This window comes from Numenius arquata, chromosome 9 (assembly GCF_964106895.1).
Source record: "Numenius arquata chromosome 9, bNumArq3.hap1.1, whole genome shotgun sequence".
In the NCBI taxonomy this organism is placed as follows: domain Eukaryota; kingdom Metazoa; phylum Chordata; class Aves; order Charadriiformes; family Scolopacidae; genus Numenius; species Numenius arquata.
In genome coordinates, this window is record NC_133584.1 from 51,323,322 (window position 1) to 51,342,687 (window position 19,366).

The 19,366-nt window shown below is 42.7% G+C and overlaps 1 protein-coding gene across 1 annotated transcript; it reads right to left on the bottom strand.

The window, feature by feature from the left end:
* Positions 1-992: 992 nt before the first annotated feature.
* On the bottom strand, positions 993-18,138 carry MATN3 (matrilin 3). The gene is made up of 8 exons (XM_074153880.1): positions 18,015-18,138; positions 15,032-15,601; positions 11,205-11,327; positions 10,647-10,769; positions 9,375-9,497; positions 7,466-7,588; positions 2,887-2,994; positions 993-1,048 (listed from the first exon to the last, which is right to left on the bottom strand). Exons 1-8 carry the CDS (start codon positions 18,136-18,138, stop codon positions 993-995), a joined length of 1,350 nt encoding a protein of 449 aa, XP_074009981.1.
* Between the last annotated feature and the right edge of the window lie 1,228 nt (positions 18,139-19,366).

Genomic DNA, 19,366 nt, shown 5'->3' on the forward strand with positions numbered 1-19,366 from the left:
AAGAATAATAATCATAGTTTTGATTCCATCTTCAGATTTATTTAAATATAGTTTCTAAAGCATTTGGATGATTACAAATGCCAAGTGTGCAAAACGAGTGGGTTCCTTTAACAATTAAATTTTTGAATTGTTTGTTAGCTTGTATGTTTTGTCCTACAAGCCCAATCGACACAAGTAGCCCCAGTAAAGTCCGTGGTATGTCAACAGGAATGACTGACTAATAACATAAGTAAATCTTGCAGGATAAAAACCTTAAACTGGAGAACGTCTTTCATCCTTCTGAGTGTTAAACAACGTTATTAATACTTGAAATTACTATTAAACCTTTTATCTGTATTAACAAAGACTTGTAGGTTTTAAAATGAAATGGTTCTTTTTCCAACTATGTGACTTGGGGATAGTATCCTGTTTAATTATGTGAATTTTTTCCATTTCTGCCTCCTTTGAGGTTTTGTTCCCTTCTTTTTGTTAAACACTATTTCATAACACACATACTTCAAGTTGTATACAAAAAAAACTTCCAACATCAGTGTGCTGATCATACTTCATTTTATTAAAATAAGTTACAAGACCCCAAATTACTTTCCCATTTAATGAACAGATGACATAGGCACATTTTTTACTCTACCTTGCCATTTCACAGTTTTATATAATGTGATATACTGTATCCATTCATTTTTTTCTGTATTTACTTTCAAATAAGTGAATAAAAACACAGTTACTGCAGAAAAGCAGTACCTGCTGTACTGCTCGTAGTACGAAGTGAAGCACAGCAGGTATAGGTAGCTTTACGGTTATGAAGTGACGGTACATGAAGATCCTCAGGGTCACTGCATTTTCAAGACTGTTGTCTTCCTGAAGTCTTCTTGACATTTGTCAATAATAACAAACCGGCTGCTGCCTTGTAAGCTGTGCAACAGAATAAAGCTTGCTGAACACAATAAAAAGGATTGCTTCTGAAAGGTTATTTTAGAATTAAGTAGAATGATAGCTCAGACAACCTGCTGTCTGCTTTGATACGCCTGCAGCTTCTCAGACACTTCATCTAGTGGTCGGTTGTTAAGGGCAATATAAGGTTTGGTTTATTTATAATCTTTCTCTTTGCTGCATTTTCAACGGTCTGTTTTCTAAATGAGGTAAATACATGCTTGAATCGGATTTCAAAACATTTGAGAGATCTGTCAAGGTCTAGCAACTTGCCAAATGATCTCAACAACCCTAATTTCTTAGAAGAAGTTGGACCAAGTGATGTTCAGAGCTGAGGTGATTTTCTCTGCTGCTTTTTCCAAGTTGTCTTGAAGGATGCTAGGGATACAAATTCCACACCAAAGAATAACTTTGAAAGAAAGCCTCAATTCTCTGTAATAAAGTATATTCATAACTTCAAACCACCACATTTTCTTGCTCAACATTAGATCTTTCAGGCAGAAAGATTGTTCTCTGAAGGGTGTGTTACTATTGACATGACAGGTTTAATTATCTTGGTGTTCAGTTTTAACTACTTCAATTCCTGGAATTATATATTATAATCCAATACTTAGGCTCTTGGAATTATATTTTATAATCCAAGGAAAATCAGAGTCTTCCCTTCACCTTTCCCAGGCAGATAAACTGAACTCCAGGCACGCTGCAAGAAGAGGGATTTGCAATTACACCTTATAAAAATAACTGAATTTTTTCAAGAACTGGGGAAGTCTTGTGTCCTTGACAGAAATTTTCATTTGTCTTTCAGAAATTTGGGTCAAATGAAAAATTCTTTTATCTGTATAATAAGTTAACATATAAAACTTAGTAGTGTCCTGCTTTGCTCTCCTTCTTTGATTAATTCTAAATACCCTGTTTTTCCTTGATTTCGAAGCTGCTGGGATCAGGATGACAACCACAGACGTAGTGCTCCCCTAAATCAATTCCTACTCGAACAAGAGCATCTTTTACAGGAAAAAAAAGCATGGAGTCTCAAAAATTTCTAGTGAAGAAAATCTTGGTAAATTGTCACAGCGATCAACAGCTCTCACTTCTGAAAATTGTGCCTTATGTTGAATCACAGCTTGCCCAACTTTAACGTCCATTTATTAGTCCCTGCCATGGCATCTGAGGGCATTTATTCTAGCATTCAGGTTTGCTGTGGTACCACAGAGTTCACCACTTTCTCATTTTTTGTTTGTTTTTTCTCTCCTACTTGTTTGTGAAATGTCTAATCCAGGGACTGACCACATTTCTCTTCACTGCCACAGGCGTCGCAGCGCAGCAAATGAAGCCGGCAAATTCCAGCGCCACCAGCCAGCCTGCACCTCAGATGTCCCTCGGATCCGAGGCTTGCCCAGTGCCTCCAGCCTCAGCACCCTGCCTCACAGCTCTCCCATTCTAATATATCCCAGCATCTGGATGTTAATAGACTAGCACATTTTCACGGAGAAGAAGGTGGTGCGTGAAAATTCCTTGGGACAGTGCCTGTCTACAGAGCTGGGATGCAGAGGAATAACCGCAGCAATGGTCAGACTGTTGTCACACTGCCTGTTTTGGGTGTCTTGAAAATTTTGGGACATACACACACTACTAATGGTAGGGTTCAAAACTAAGCATTTGCTGTGACAGTAAAATCATCTGGAAGAATTACAAACAGAGAAGTGCTTGATGTTCAACATAGCATCTAGGTGACGTGGGCATGTGCATTTTATCTGTATCTTGATACTAAAGCCCTTCATGAAATGTGAAAACATAACGGTATTTGCAACAACCAAGATTTTGCTCCAATACACGTCTAAAATTACCAGGAAAATACATTCTGTTTTGAGGTGTGTTTCTTCCCTGGCTACCATCAAAGCAGCTGCTTCTAAAATACCAGTGAAGAGCTGAATGCAGAAGGTCATGTAAGAAAAAGGATATATTTTGTGGACAGAGCTTCAAGACGTGAGGTCACTGAGTCCTGCAGGGCAGCTATGGCTTCACACTTGCAGGATTCTTCAGTTGTTATGAGACTGCTCGTTACGGCTCCTAAGTGAGAAAACAGAACTTTTATGACAATATTTGAACATTTAAGATGCTTGATTCTGCAATGGGAGTTGAACTCATGCTGTGAGGCTACAGCAAGCTGCAACCCAGGGCAGTCAGGCACAAGGAATGGCAATGAACAGGGGTCTGTGGTCAGCCAGAGATATGAGTGTCATAGTCCAGAAACAGGACATGCAAGAAAAAGCTTGACTCTAACTGAGGAAGAGCCAGAGCTGGGAGTTCCTCATCTGCCTACCTGCATCCTCTGCACTCTTTAAATTAGACCATTATTGGACAAAATATAAAAAGAGGCAAAGACCAACCAGCCTCCCCCATCAACTCTAACTGCTAGACTAAAGTGACTCTTTCCTTCACCTGTTCTCTCTCCCTCTTGTCTAGAATATCCCCCACCCCAAGAGGCAGGGCACCCTGGGAAGAAAATTGAGTGTGATGCAGACTGTGATGCAGACTGAGAAGAACCTGCACTCCAGTTCTCTGTCTTGTAAGTAGTACTTTGACCATCAGACTGTCCACACAGGACACTGGCATCACTGTAAACAGAATGTATTCAATTAGCTGTATTTAAGGCCATGACTAACTTGTTGGGCTTCTCTTCACAAGAATGATAACACCATAGAATAGTTTGGGTTAGAAGGGATCTTTAAAGGTCAACTAGTCCAAACCCCCTGCCGTGGGCAGGGACGTTTTTCTAGATGTCCTAGACCAGGTTGCTCAAAGCCCCGTCCAGCCTGACCTTGAGCACTTCCAGGGATGGGGCATCTACAACTTCTCTGGGCAGCCTGTTCCAGTACCTCACCACTTTCATAGTAAAGGATTTCTTCTTCATATCTAAATATATCTAAATAGAATCTAAATCTATCTATCCAAAATCAAGGTTTCTGCCCTGTCAAAGCTGGATTGTAATGGCATTTTGGGTACTCACCACTCCGAAACACAGCACTTAGGAGAATGCCTTAGTCCAAAGTTAAGCCTCCAGCAGTTTTGCAAGGCAAGCAGGAAGGCACATAGTGATTTTAGGCACATAAGGAGTTGGTCAGTGTCAGAAATTGGTCAGTTTGCATCAGTTTCTGAGATGTAGGTGGAATTTAGATACTTAAGTCTCAGCTTGGGAAGGAATTAGAAGAATTGAATTTACCACTTGGTAAACAATACAAAAATGAAAGCAGGAACACATGTATTAATTTTAAATGCTAAGCAATAAGGTTCAGGTGAATCATCAATGTGTATCCCCTACAATGTGTATCTTGGTTTGTGACATTGGCAATACACGTGCACAGGGAGGATCATTTTTGATTCATCAGGAGGTGTGAACACAAGTCCATTCCAATGTCACATGAATATGGATGGAGGGAACAGCATTTAAACAGGCCCAAATGAATCTAAAATGTTGTAGAAAGGCACAGCAATATTAATGGAGGGGCCAGTTAGTACAACAGAGAAGTGATCAATCTCTTAGAAAGTAAGCACTGCCATACTCCACAGTGGTTCCATTTAATCTATTCCTAGGTCTTGCCCTCAGTCTTCCAGACTTACAGGGGACCAGTCTCAGCTGTCCTTAAGAATTCCTTTTTCTCCATAATCTACCACAAAACCAGGGATGATCACAAAGAGCTCAGAGAGATGATAATTTCATTGTGGTATAGTAAGTTCAGGCATCAGCTGATGGCTGTGAGTTTATAGCTACATGAAGGGCAATTTAACCTCACCTACTTCATAAAGAAAATCGGCGTTAAGGCAAGCTGCCCCACTTGTGCAGGCTAAGAACAAACATATCAATAGCTACTGAAGCACAGCTACTGCACGGAGATTACTGTGTACGTATGAGACCAGAACAGTGAGCTTCCAAAACCAGAGCCTCCTTTAAAAAGGGCCTACAAATATGACATACTCTTTCAACAAGTTATCAAGAGGGATTACCTGTATATAGTATCTGTCTTTTTATACATGTTTTTTTACATTGCTTGCAAAAGCAAGGGCAGCAGATTATTCAATTACTCTTCTATGTGTATATATAAAGGCCTGGCTGATCAATGCTAAACAAATTATGTGAGCATTATAACAGCATTATAATAGAAATGTTATACCTGGATACAATTCCTCTTTTTTCCTGAATTGTTTTGGTTTTTCGTTTTGTGTTATGACATTGATATTTTGATTTTGCAAGGAAACTGATGGCTGCTTGAATTATAGAAAATGACTAAAATATATCCATTTCTAAAGGTTGTTCATTCATTGTTTCACTGAAAGAATCTATGTACAGATTCATTTCTAGCAGTGTAGAAATTCATTTGTCTTAGAGCCAATGTTGAAACTGTTGTCTCCTTGACTCCACTGAACCCGTAATTGTCCAGCTCCCTTTTTTGGAACACTCCGCCAGCTTTATGGTCGATGTACAAAGAAGAGCTGTTCGACATTCAGCTGGAGGAAGGCCAGTTCAAAATATCACACCAACATTGTTGGTTTCCAACCAACTGCCAGTTAATTTTTTATGTTTGCATTTAAATTCTCCAATGACAGATACAGATCCTCCTTGGATTATGTCTGTTTTAACGACATTACTTTTCCAACCAACTTTGGCAACCACCGAAGGGTACCATAAAGTCTTCTACAGTCCTTCTGTGAAATGTAGAGTCTTCCAGTATTTGATATTCAAAGTTCTGGACACTCCCGTTGCCACTGGGGTGCCCAACAGGTCGTACAAAACACGCTAGGGTTGTGTTTTTATACTGCATTTATGTTTTAAGTCCAGACCTACAAAAAAATTACTATTTTTGCAGATGGTGTTTGGCTATATCCACGTGTTTTATAACTTTGCTCTTACACAGGGTCCTTAGCCACTTGATGGCAAGTTATTCCTGCTCTGAACCAGAGATCAGACTAGGTACCTCTTGAGGTCCTTTCCAACCCAACTTTACTTATGATTCTACATCAGATGGTGCAGAGGTTCTGCCAGCAGTTGATGCCGTTATTGCCCATGTGGAGGGAAAGCAGTTGGTGAGTTCATGCGTGCCCCACTCAGCTTCAAGGAGTGGACAAGAACATACAGTGTAGCATTGCAGTAGCTCTTTGACACCAGTTCTCTTTCCCTCTGACTCCCCACCATCCTTCAAATTTTGGTACACAATTGTGTCTCATGCCCCAGAACCCTGCCTTGCCACTTCCCCCCAGTTATTCCCATTTCATAAGGAAATGCAGATTATAACTGATTATTTTTTTTTTAAATACAGTGAAGTCCTTAAATGTGTGGTCATAGGTAAGAATCAACTGTAGTTTTAAATACAATAACTGCTAAAACTAAACAAGAAGGATCAAACTAGCTCAAAATATTAGTGGACACAGGCAGAAAAGAATGAGAAGGGTTTATACTTCCAGGGAGTTTGTGAGTTCATAGAACGTTTCTCAAACAGATTAAAAGGATATAATAGATTAAAAAGAGGTACTTCAATAGATACATTCAGGAAAAAAAAAAAACCCAAACATTAAATGATTACTTGAGCATGTTTTCTCATCTGGATTTAAGGTAAAGCCTTCATAGCAGTTGCAGGTATACGATCCACCATTGCTCACACAGACCTGCTCACAGTCATGGCTTCCTGGTGCACATACATCACTTCCTACAGAGTGCATTTTGGAGAAAGTTGTCCAAAAGAAAGATAAGGTTTTTTAAGGCTTCCCAATGGCAATCCTTTTCCATACTGGGAGCCTATCCTATGTGGATCTTACCAGGAACTAGTGAGGTGTGTAACTGATCTTGCCTTGGTGCAGCGAGATGACCTAATTGCCTTACTGGGGTCTCCCTTGGTCCTTATTTTGTACAGTCCACGCTCATTCTGACCACAGCTGCCTAAACCCACCAGATGTGAAGTGCCCGATCACCTCCAAAGGCATGCTAGGAAAAGTTTCCAGCACACAATAACTTTACAGTAAGGAGACCATAAAGAAAAGAAACATTTTTTTTAAAATTACATTTTTACTATATCACTAAGTTAGCTGAGAAGCTAAAGAAACAAAAAGCAACATGAAATTCAGGCTGGAGGGGAGGACACCACCTCAAACTGTCCCCTGCACAGTGGCACAGAGTTTCCACAGTACTGCAAACTGTGTGACTACGTGACTAACCCCAGCTCTTCTCTCTTAATTTATTTCTCGGTTCTGGGTTTGCTGAATATTGCATATATTTTTTAAATAGAGTGAAGGCCTTAGTTATAAGATGATAAAGAAAGACCAAGTGGTAAGCAGTTATTAGCATTGTTGCATATAAAGTGCTTTAGGTCTCTGAATATTGCTTGAAGTAGAAAAGGCAGAGTGACATAGCACTGTCTTATAACACTTGAATGCATGTGAAAGTTTCTCAAACAGATCAAAATACATTAACCTGCTAATGAGAGCAATTTCAGTACATATCCTTAGCTGGGGAGGGTGTGAGGAATAGGGAACAGCAATCTGCTCTTACTTGAGCAAGTCTTCTTGTCTGGGTTGAGGGTGTAGCCTTGGTAGCAGTCACAGGTGTAGAAGAGATCATCTCTCACGCAGACCTGCTCGCAGTCGTGCCTCCCAGGTGCACACATGTCGACAGCTGAGAAAGGCATCGGAGAAGAGAAGAATATTAATCAATACCCAAACCTCAGTTTGGTTGATGTTAGTAATTCCCATTTGCAAACATACCTTCATTTGGATTCAAACCAGGATGTGTTTATCGCACGTCAGCACGCTATTACCCGTATGGGGTATACAGAGTGTGTTTTTATCTGGCTATCCACATCACAAAATTAATACGATTTTTGGAACACTGGCAACACTTTTTTGCAATTGTAACAGATTGCAAAAGGAACTGAACTAGCAGTGACCCAATTACAAAATAATTATCCAAAGGAATTTCAGAGAACAAATATCTGGATTTTAAGACAGTATTTGGCATTATTTCAGCTCTAATTGAGTTGGGTAAGACACTGTTCTATGGAGTGAAAAGACCATAAACAGAAGAGTATACATGGCTGCAAAAAAAAAGAGAGACGTGGCACCCGCTGCCAGTTACAAAGTGGGCACTTGATGTGTGAGGCTGATGTTTTCTGCCAAATTTAACACGTCAACTCTGAAAGGCCAAGCTGAGAAGGAGTTCCTATATTTGGATATCTTTGCAGTAAGGAGGTTCAGTCAGGCACAGGCAAAGCAAGACAGAAAATTAAGAGAGAGAAAGAGAGAGAGAAAGAAAGAGAGAAATAGAGAAAGGACCCCCTCCTGGACCTGAACTATTTTTATTATAGAGCTGGATGGTTGAGAAATCAGCAGCCTATTGCAAAATGAGATTCAAAAGAGAAAAAAAGGAAGCATGTTAGGGAAATAATCTGAAAATTGATTGTGCAGGGGGGAATCAGTGCTATGAAAGGAGGTTCAGGATTGGGCTCCCAAAGGAAATGCTTAACTGAATTCACATTCCCTCATAGATCTTTAATGCAGCTGTATAATGCCAGGTGAGAGTTAATCTTAGGAACTGTATTTATAGAATCAGCTCCTAAACTAGGCAGGAAGTAATACTGAGGCCCTTCGGCTTCACCCCTTGGAGATGTGAAACCTATGACTTAACTGGAGAGATTTGCCTGGGAGCCTCCTGGAACTGGAAGCCTAGGTTCAGTGCTTTGTCACGCAAAATGTGGTAAGGAAAGAGATTATGATGAAAGTCGAAAAAAGAGTTTTGTGTAAATAAAGTATCAGTGAGACATCCAAAGAAATGAGTGAAGCTCAAATCCTAATTAAATGAAAATGGTAGAGAATGCATATTAATTTGTAGGTACTCTATATTTATATATGCATCCTTAAGTACCGGCTACATCTGTGTTCCTGTTCGCCATATGAGGCCAGAACTGGGAAAGAATATTTCCCTCCATCCTCTAGAGCTCTAAGGCTGGAGTATTTTTTACAATCCCAGCACATCCACCAGAAAGAGTGATCACGCTCATGATGGTACAGGCTGAGTCTTTGCTCTCCTTCATCTCATTCCCTTGTGCTGCTTTGCTAAAGAGTTTTCTGACGAGGTACTACACATCACATGTTCCCACCAAATATATTATCCTTCTCCTCTCTCAGGTGGATATGGCAATTTGTGCTCCATGGGTGTGAAAATGCTGCAAAGTCTTCAGGGAAATGCCGCGTGGCATTTTAATTATACCAATTTCAAGCTTCACACAACTGTTGAAGAGTCATGGGTCTCAAATTATTACTGGACGCACAAAGAAATAAAGTTGCGCTGTGTTTTCAGTGCAGAAACTCTTGCATAATTTATCAGAAAAATAACATAAATTAACCCGATATTTAAAAGCTACATGCTTTTAGCTGAACACAATACCTCCTTAACCAGGTCTTACCTGAGCAAGTCTTCTTATCTGGGTTCAGAGTGTAGCCTTCAAAGCAGTCACAGGCGTAGGATCCATCATTACTCAGACAGACTTGTGCACAGTCGTGCCTTCCAGGTGTGCACATGTCCATGGCTGCGGTGAACCATGTTTGAGAAAAGAAACCTCTTAATGCTTCAACATTTCTAAAAACAATTTAATTAGGATTCAACCAGTGCCCTACTGCATTATTACATTATGCTGCAGACAGCTGAATTCAGTTACTAATTATTTAATGGAGGAGGCAGATACTGGGACTGCAAGACATTACCATACCACATCTCACGCAATTCTGATTTTCATCAGCAATTCTAACAGTCCTGGATATCCCCAGTAAGGATGAAGCTAAAACACCATACTGAGATGAGCAATAACCTGCCACGTGCCCAGGCAGAACTTGTTTCTTGCAGTATCAACAGTAACTATGGTGAATCCAAGTTTAACTTGCTGAAAGCAGGCACAAAAAGCCAGGCACGATATGTAGAAATACTATTAAGTGGCAAAGAGATATAAAACCTCATAAGAAAACAAACAAACAAAAAAGTAGGAGCACTAGAAGATTATGTTGTCTCTTCAGAAATAAGCAGAAATAAGGAGTGAAAACTTCAGTGAGAAGAACGCTTATGAGCTCTCAAAGGGAGGGATGCACTTACTAGTTATAAAATAGCTACCCTAAGGCTGGTGCTTCAAACTTCTGGATTTAAAGAAACAATCCAGAGAAGTATTTGGGGGGAAAAATTTTTTATAATAGACAAACTTTTCAGGGTGCCAATTCAAGGAGTAGGAAAGAAGCTGCTGCCAGTGAAAGCCTGTGGTTGCTATATAGCAGAGCCCTGCACAACGTTGGGAGCAGTAAAAAACCCTGAGTTTCAACAGGAGGGACAGAGAGGACGTGAGAAAATCATCAAGTTTTAAGTTCTCTATGGACTCGTGGCACTCAGTATCCAGTGGAGACACAGTGCTGGCGGGCATCTAAGAAATAGGTTCATCCTCTCCCAGGCACTAAGTGATGTTTATGAAGTACTGTGAAGACCATAAAATGGTAGCTAAGTGCCAAATTGCATTTTTTTAATCAACACATTTAAAGAAAAATGCAATTTTATTGTTATTGGAACCAAGGGGAAAGGCTACAGGTGACTTCTCATTTTAAGAATTGATGTCTGTAAGCAATTCTTCAACTAGAAATAATGAGGGTAACTCAGAGAAAACATGTCTCTGTGAGTTTCCTGTATTATTAATTCTTACCTGAGCAAGTCTTCTTATCTGGATTCAGGGTGTAGCCTTCATAGCACTCACAGACGTAGGATCCGTTGTTACTCACACAGATCTGATCGCACTCGTGCCTTCCAGGTGCACACATGTCCACAGCTGCAAGAGCCGTGTTAGAGAAAAGATTCATTGTTAATACAAAGCAGTTTGGGATGGAGTGCATATTCACATTTTTCAATATATTTTTATTTGGAATGAGCTCAGATATGGCAATAGTAACTGAAGGAATTAGAATAAGAGGTAGGAGAAAATATCTATGCAGTATCTACATCTGAAGACTTTGTTTTGGCATCTGGCCCTAATGCATGGATCTGTAGACATAATAAAAAGGATGGTGATGGAATCAAACTACTTCTCACTATTACCTGCAGCAGACTTTTATGTATTATTTATTATTAGATTTATTATTATTGAAGGAGATACAGAAGTTCGCTGTTTCAACAGAAGTACACGAGTAGCTTCTCAAATGCAATTATGGTGTTCAAAAGTGATTTTTTTTTTTCTAGTTGAAAACATTTACCAAAGGAGCAATACCTGAGCAGGTTCTCTTATCTGGATTGAGAGTGTAGCCTTCGTAGCAGTCACAAAGGTAGGAGCCCCTGTTACTCACGCAGACCTGCTCGCAGTCATCGGTCCCAAGCGCACACACATTTGCAGCTACAAAGGGCATTTACAGAAAAGGCATTTAATCCCAAAGGAAAGAAACAGTCATTAATAATTTATTATGCTTACAAAAGTACATCTTGCACCGTTTGCTGGATTAGGAGTAGTAAATGTCAGTGCAGTGTCACTGTCACCAAAAGCTACAGGCATCTTTTGCATCATTCTGTAGCCAGAAGAAAGAGGTTGTAAATGGCACTGGAACAACTGCACTGAAATAACTCACCACCTGAGGTAGCAGAAAGACAAGATGAATTGAAAAGGGTGCAACAGGGAGAGATTTTAAGCCTTCAGTGACATTACACTGGAAATGAGAACTCGGCAATGAAAAGGACCTTCTGGCTTTTTGTATCCAGTCCCTTTCTATTACAGACAACCAGCTCAAATAATCCCAGGAGACCAGGAGGAAGAGAAAAGTGATTCGGAGGCAGCAGGGTAACACACTGACTTCTCAGGGATGAAAACAGTGTCTGTGTAACGATGGTCCAGATGCATCAGCCAGCAAAGAAACCCACCAGTGCAAGATGGGTATGTGAGGGCTGCAGCTGCCTTGTTCCATCAGGTTTAAACAGTCAAGACTAAAAGAGGATATGGAGAAATGTTTCTACAGTAAAGTAGCTTTACAAGCACATGAACGTCCTCATTGAAGGACAGTACAGAAATAATGTCCAGAGAAGCTGAAACTACAAACTACAATGGGATTCAATTTTCGGGGACCAGCTAAATCCCCAGCAGACAGTAAGGCTACTTCATCAGTCTGAGAAAACAGCAAGCAGTGACATGAAAAGCAGCGTGATGGATGGCAGCTGATAGAAGTGTGGCAAGCAAAATGACTGTCGCAATGCTGGGCTGTCTCTGCAATGCACTGTGTGTGCTTACAGTCGTTTCCTTCACAGATGGTCTAACTACATAACTAATTAACTTCTGACCAAGTTTTCTCGAGTGTATTTAGCTTTGGATCTGCTGCTTCTTTGGTCGCCTCAAGATGCCCTGTTTCTCTCCACAGACTGTAAAGCAAACCTAGCTACTCACTTAAACTTTGATGATTTTTAGATGACTAAATTTAGATGAGGTGAAAAAGGGAAGGGGGGGGGGGGGGGGGGGAAGGTGGAGGAAAAAAGTGGGAAAGGAGAAAGAGAAAGAAAGAAAGAAAGAAAGAAAGAAAGAAAGAAAGAAAGAAAGAAAGAAAGAAAGAAAGAAAGAAAGAAAGAAAGAAAGAAAGAAAGAAAGAAAGAAAGAAAGAAAGAAAGAAAGAAAGAAAGAAAGAAAGAAAGAAAGAAAGAAAGAAAGAAAGAAAGAAAGAAAGAAAGAAAGAAAGAAAGGAGAAAATGAAAGAGGAAGAGAGAAAAATGGAAAGACAAGTTTGTTATTACCTGAGATGTTATTCACATGAGTAGTTACAATGTGGTTATTGACTGCTGGTAAGATCAAACTCCAAAGCAATAGTGGTGAGATAAGAAATGAGAAGTTGTGGATGTCCCATCCCTGGAGGTGTTCAAGGCCAGGCTGGATGGGGCTTCGAGCAACTTGGTCTAGTGGGAGGTGTCCCTGCCGTGGCAGGGGGGTTAGAACTTGACGATCTTTAAGGTCCCTTCCAACCCGAACCATTCTATGAAACAAGAATGCTGGAATCTTCGCATGTACTTCTGAAGGCAAGGCAACATTGCCCATTTTCTGAAACATGGAAGTTTTAGATGTCCCCTACTAAGTCTGATAGAAAGTGCCTTGTATTTCCATTGGCAAAAACCAATCGCAAACCAAGACAGCATCTTTTCATTCTGCTACACCGGAATAAGAGAATTCATCTCCATGACTTATGAAAAAAATCTGTGGGTGACATTTTCAACCATAACTGAGAAGCTCAGATTCAGGTGGTCAGATTTTTGTGGTAGGAAAGTCAAGCTTCCACTGACTTGGATACCAGTTGAAGACTAAGATTTTCCATCTCCAGGATGGTCTCATGTTGAATGATGCTCTCAACGCATCACGAACTTGATCTTAGCCAACTATTCTGCCCCTGAACATTAGTTTTCCTGTTTTCAGTTCACCCTACAAACAAATTTATTTGCCTTGGCCAAAGCAAAGAAAATCCTGATTGTCACTGGTGAGTCTAGATTTCTGACCAAGAAGCAGTCTGGAGCTGGAAAAGACCCAGTTTACCCACACTGTCTTACAAGGCCCTCTTAGATTCATTTGGTTTGTAGGAACCTTTTGAAAAACTATTCTCTTTACCCCACATTTGTCAATGAATCCCACAGATTCTGGCTAATTGCATGCAGGAAACTCAGAAGTGTGTATGTGTGAGCCCACTTTGGTTTATCCTCCAGCTTCATAGGGGAATAATTCCTATGCTTTAGCACAATAAACAGTAGGTTTACTCTGAAGAACAAGAGATTTTTCTTTGGTGCTATGAAAGGACTTGCTTTGGCGAGAACATTGGTGGAAAACTAGTGCTATGTTCACAGCTCACATACCTGTCCAGGTAGGTGGGCACTTGGACCCACTTCCAGATACCAGAGAGAGGATGTGGTCACATCAGCGACACAGCGTGATGTTGAGCCAAACCTCAAGGCATTTCCTATGTTAATTATTGGGCAAAGCGTCCTGCCTACAGATGGTCCTACACATTTATTTCATACCTAGAAAATAAAAAGGTCTATTCACTCTAAATGTATTCAAAATGTATGGTGGCAATTTTTAGTAAGGCTCTGAAATAACAAACTAACACATTGCCAACCAAGTGCCCAAGGCAATGGCTGTAATTTTAATTCTCTTTAAATGTTCTTTACACCTGATTTTACCCATTACTTGCTGGAGAATTATTTCACAAGTAATTTCCTTTGAAATTTACTGGAAAAATCTACTTTTTTAACTGTCAAAAAGTCATTGGTTGATTTTTGTGAGTAGGACTGTGTCATAGCTACCTATAGGCAGTTCTAAATACTCCAGAAAGGTGATCTTCTTTTTTCTGTAAATGACAGTAAGAACCCACACTGGCCTAGCATCGTTAGTGGAGTTCTAGTCCAAACCAAATATACATCCAGCGTCTTCCCTGGAAGAGCGAAGCTAATTCAAGCCATCCCACAGTTCCCTGTCTAAATCAAGGTGCAGAGAAACACAGAAAGGTGCGACTCTGGAATAATGTAAAAGTCCAGCAATGGCAGCTCAGAAAGAAAGCCCATCCCGAGATGACCTGCCGTTGTGTTCAGGCACTTCTTCCTCCTGCAACAAATTTCTCAAGCTAGCGTGGCAGTTCCCCCACCACACCGATTTTCTGACTCTGAATCTATAAGGAGCTCTTTGGAACCACACTTCCACCCTTCCCTGCTTCCAGCCAGATGGGAAAAGAAAGGAGCAGACTGCACAGCTCCAGCGTGCGCTCTCGGCAAGTCAGTAAATGTACGTAGCCGAATGCCAGCCAGGTTGCCCTGCTTTCTCTTGCACTAAACGGGACCAACTGCACAAGGAAGTCCACTGAAACCAGGTCTGTTACTTGCATGGTAAGGTCACTATTCGGAACGAAAGGTCATTACTTGGCCTCCACTGAATAAAAGGGTTGGCTTGTTTGCCCAACGGGTGGCAAAGGAAATATTTAAATGTGATACATAACACTTCTGAAAACCTTCTTTCTCAGGGAGCAGAACCACAGGAGAAGCCAAAATGAGCCAAATTACACTACCCTCTTGGACTGACCACCTTACCACAGAAAGTCTCTCTGAATTTGGACGTCAGCTTTTCGATCACACCATAGGTCTCCACATAAAAGACGTGTTCATCCAGTGGTTCGCTGGCCATTATCCTCAGGGACTGCATGTCTGCCCTGTCTACCCCGACGGCGTAGATCTCGATGCCAGCTGCCCGGGCGCTCGCTGCCACATCTTGAACCTGGTCTTGCGGTCGTCCATCTGTCACAACAATGACCACCTTGGGGATATTGAAGGTTGCTGGCCGGGTGCCCATTTCCTCAGTGAAGACTTCATCCATGGCAGTTTGGATGGCGAGGCCAGTCATCGTGCCAGCAGACAAGGGCTCAATGTGAGATACAGCCTCCTTCATAGATGCTCTATCAAAGTAGGTCCGGAGGGGAAACTCTACCTTGACAGTGCTGGCATAGTTCAGGACTGCCACACGGGTTGTTCTTTCACCGACGTCCAGGGTATCGATCATTTCTGACAAAAAGACTTTCACTTTCTCAAACTCTTCAGGTCGGACACTACGGGAACTGTCGATGATGAAGACGAGGTCTAGGGGCCGGTTCTTGCAGGCAGAGTCTGTCAAGGAGGAAGGAAAACACTTCAGTTATCTCCTGCACGGGACCAGAGCTCGCACCGGAGGGCAGCGAGAGCCGTCACGGCGAACTGCTCCCACCAGATAAATGTTGGCACTCTTGACTTTTTAGGAAGAGGCTTAAAATTACAGTGAGCAACGCGTTAGAAATTCTTAAAGATTAATTTTGACAAGTAATAAATAATTGAACACTTCTAAGTATTAAAAGATAGGTCCATATCTGAGTCCACAAAATATCTAACTGTCATTGAAACAAAGGGTTGTAGTTCACATGTAACAGCAACACAGAAGTGTGGCAATAATTTATACTTACTTCTTATTTTCATAAAGCCTCTGAATGCCATTTTTATAAGCTACAGCAATAAAAAGGTAAAACAACTGACTAGATTACATAGTGAATGGATCCTAACAATATTTTTTAGGATAGAAACAATATAGATTGCTGATTAGGAATTATTTCTTGTTTGTAATTCATAATCCAAAGTACACAACAAGAAGAAATAAAGGCCAACAGGAAAAAGATGCAATTGACACTGTGATAAAGGTTTCTGTAGAAGTTGTTACAGTTTAAAGGTTTCCAGAGCAGAGAAAATCAGAGATGATTCAAGGATTGGAGCATCTCCCTTATGAAGAAAGGCTGAGAGAGCTGGGACTCTTTAGCCTGGAGAAGAGAAGGCTGAGGGGAGACCTTATCAATGCTTATAAGCATCTAAAGGGTGGGTTGAAGGAGGAGGGAGCCAGACTCTTTTCAGTGGTTGCCAGTGAGAGGACGAGGAGCAACGGGCACAAGTTGGAACATAGGAGGTTCCACTCAAATATGAGAAAAAACTTCTTCACGGTGAGGGTGACGGAGCCCTGGAACAGGCTGCCCAGGGAGGGTGTGGAGTCCCCTTCTCTGGAGATTTTCAAGACCCGCCTGGATGCAGTCCTGAGTAACATGCTCTGACACGCTCTGGGCAATCCTGCTTCGGCAGGGGAGTTAGACTAGATGATCTCTATGGTCCCTTCCAACTCAAAAAAAAATTCAGTGAAATTCAGTGAAAAATTCAGTGAAATAAATGAAGTTATTATTTATGAAGTAATTTTGCATGTAAAAATGAACATTTACACAAATATTTCTAGCTTCTAAAATTCCTCACCGACAGAGAAATCTAGACTGGAACAGAAAAGCCATAGCTCAGATCAGAGACAAGCATGGCTTCTAGGAAGATGAAAACAATCAAGACAGCAACAGCAGGACCCCTGATCTGTACCCCCTGTCTGTCCCGATACCCTGCCCTGACACTGAGGATACCGTCGAGGTATGGATTTGTACTGCTCATTTACGACAAACAGACAGCCCAAAAGCACAGTGTTTCTACAAAAGAGACGTTCCTGCTCAACAGGGCATTCAACAGCAACACGTGAGCTGTTCCCTTTGAATACACTCCCTGAGGAGCCCTTCTGGGAACCTGACACACCTTTCACGGCTGCCATCAAGTTGGCTTTCATTATTCCGTTCCAATTTGAAAAATGAAAAAATAATTCATCACACATCTCTTAAAAGTAGAGATAAAAACAGCATTTTTTTTTCCGATCCATTTAAAAACTTTTTTTTTTTTTCTTGTGCAAGTTGGAAGGGAGGAAAAAAAATCAAATTGCACGGATAGATCTTCCTCCCATCAGGAAACACAGCAGTAGAGTTGATTTTGCGTTTGAAGAGTAACGGGCTGTGTACATCTAGGATCCTGTCCAGCTATATTATATATATATTATATTGTATTATTATATATATAATTCTACATGCATCCCATAACTCTGGTTTTGCATAAGGGTTTAGCAGAATGGCTTTGGAAAGCTGAGAAAAGGCGAAGAAATATTTGTGGATGCATGGGTAGCATAAGATGTGAAAGAAGATAAGGAAGAAGAAGAGACACAATGTTTATCCTACAAAAAAAAAAACCCAGACCCAAGATCCCAGACTTGTAGGTAGAAGAATTATCTTATTTTAGATTAGGAAAAAAAAAAAAAAAGAAAAAAAAAAAAGAAAAAGAAGAAAAACCCGAAACTTTCCAGCAGTCTGATCCTTCTGTGAGCCCGAAAGAGATGTTTTGAGAAAAGAACACAGGTAGGGAAGAGTTATTTAGGTTTCAGAGATTAGCGAGGCCGGTTTTGCATTAAAAAAAAGAGAGTAGTTGGTGCTTCTGCCTCCAAGCGAACGGTCCGCGGACCCCCCGCAGCTACAGCAGGGTGTTACCCCCGGGGGGTACCCAACATTCCAGCGGCCGACTGTGCAGCCAAGCGGGTGAGGAGACCCCCAGAGCGGAGCCCCGGCCGGCGGTGCCCGGCAGCAGCGAGCGAAGCGCGGAGCGACGGTCCCGGAGCGCATCCCGGGGGGACGCGGCCCCGCGGGGGTACCTGGGGCGGCGGGGCTGCCGGGGCGGCGGGGCGGGAGCCCCCGGGCCGCGGGCGGTAGCAGCAGCAGCAGCAGGGCCACGGCCGTGGCCAGGCAGCAGCCGGGGATGGCGAGCGGTCGCCCCATGGTGGCCCGCCTACCCCCCCCCCCGGCCCGCCGCGCCGCTTTTAAAGCCGGCGGCAGCGATGGAGGGGGACGGACCGGGGCGGCACCGGCTCCCCCCGCCGCCTCCTCCCCGGGACCGGCGGCCAGGAAGGCGCGGGCTGGGCTGGCGGCCCCGGCGGAGAGAGGGGAGGGCTGTAGGGATCGGAGCTGAGCTTCGGGAACTCGCCGCACGGTGAAGGGCTGGGTTCAACCCCCCCGGGCAGGGAAGCTGAAATACGGACTGTGCCTTTTCTCCTTCCACGGGGATTAGTCGATCCAGCTCCGGCTCACTTGGCACTTCTGGTCTCCAGGCGTTATCTCCAGGGTACCTCCAGGTTTCCCCGTTTGCGAAGAATGGAAGAAAGAGGTCACAGCGTCATCAACAAGGCACAAGAAACCGCCCTCCCTGTTGGCAAATCAGACCCAGGGCATTTTCTCTGGTCCCCGGCGCCGCAAAGCCAGCAGGATCCTGGGGCAGGCCGGGGCAAGCTCTAAGGGAAAACACAGTATAAGGCACCAGTCCACTAGGATCATCTCCAGCACAGCCTTTCAGAAGACACCTTTACCGAACCTACAGTCACCACGTTGTTTTGCAGGACCATCTTTAGGCTCTTCACCTCCATAATGGGAAGAGGAAGCCCCCGTAGAACAGAAACACCTCATCCTCACACACCACCAGCAGTACAGTCTTATTTCAGCAAGTATCATCTTGCCTGCGAAGAGGAGGCCACCGTCGTCACCACCACCACCACAGCCTGCAGGTGGAATCAGGTTAGAGGACACACCACCCTTCATGCAGAGGAGCCCCACAGGACAGGGTCCGGTGCAGTACAATGGCTTTTATGTCCTCGGGGGGCTGCAGCTCTGAGCTTCAGCACACGCACACACCACGCAGATTTCAAGCGGTGCCTGCCGCTGCCAACTACGACTCACCCACCCCGTGGCTGGAGCTCTCTGCCCATACCCAACACTCCCAGGTTCCTTTGGTGCCCGCTGATGGTCAGAGGGCTAACGCGGGAGCAGTCTTTTGACTCTCTTTGGGAGTCCAGGTCCAGTGCAGTTCCTCAAACCTCAGAAGCTGCCAAGACACCTGGTGTCTCGAGTGACTGGAAGGACAAGGCGCTGCCACAAGGGTGGCACAGGGTGTTCTCAGACCACTGCAGTTCACGGTCCCCTCGCAGAGGGCATCTTTGGTACGGAGAAAACTAAG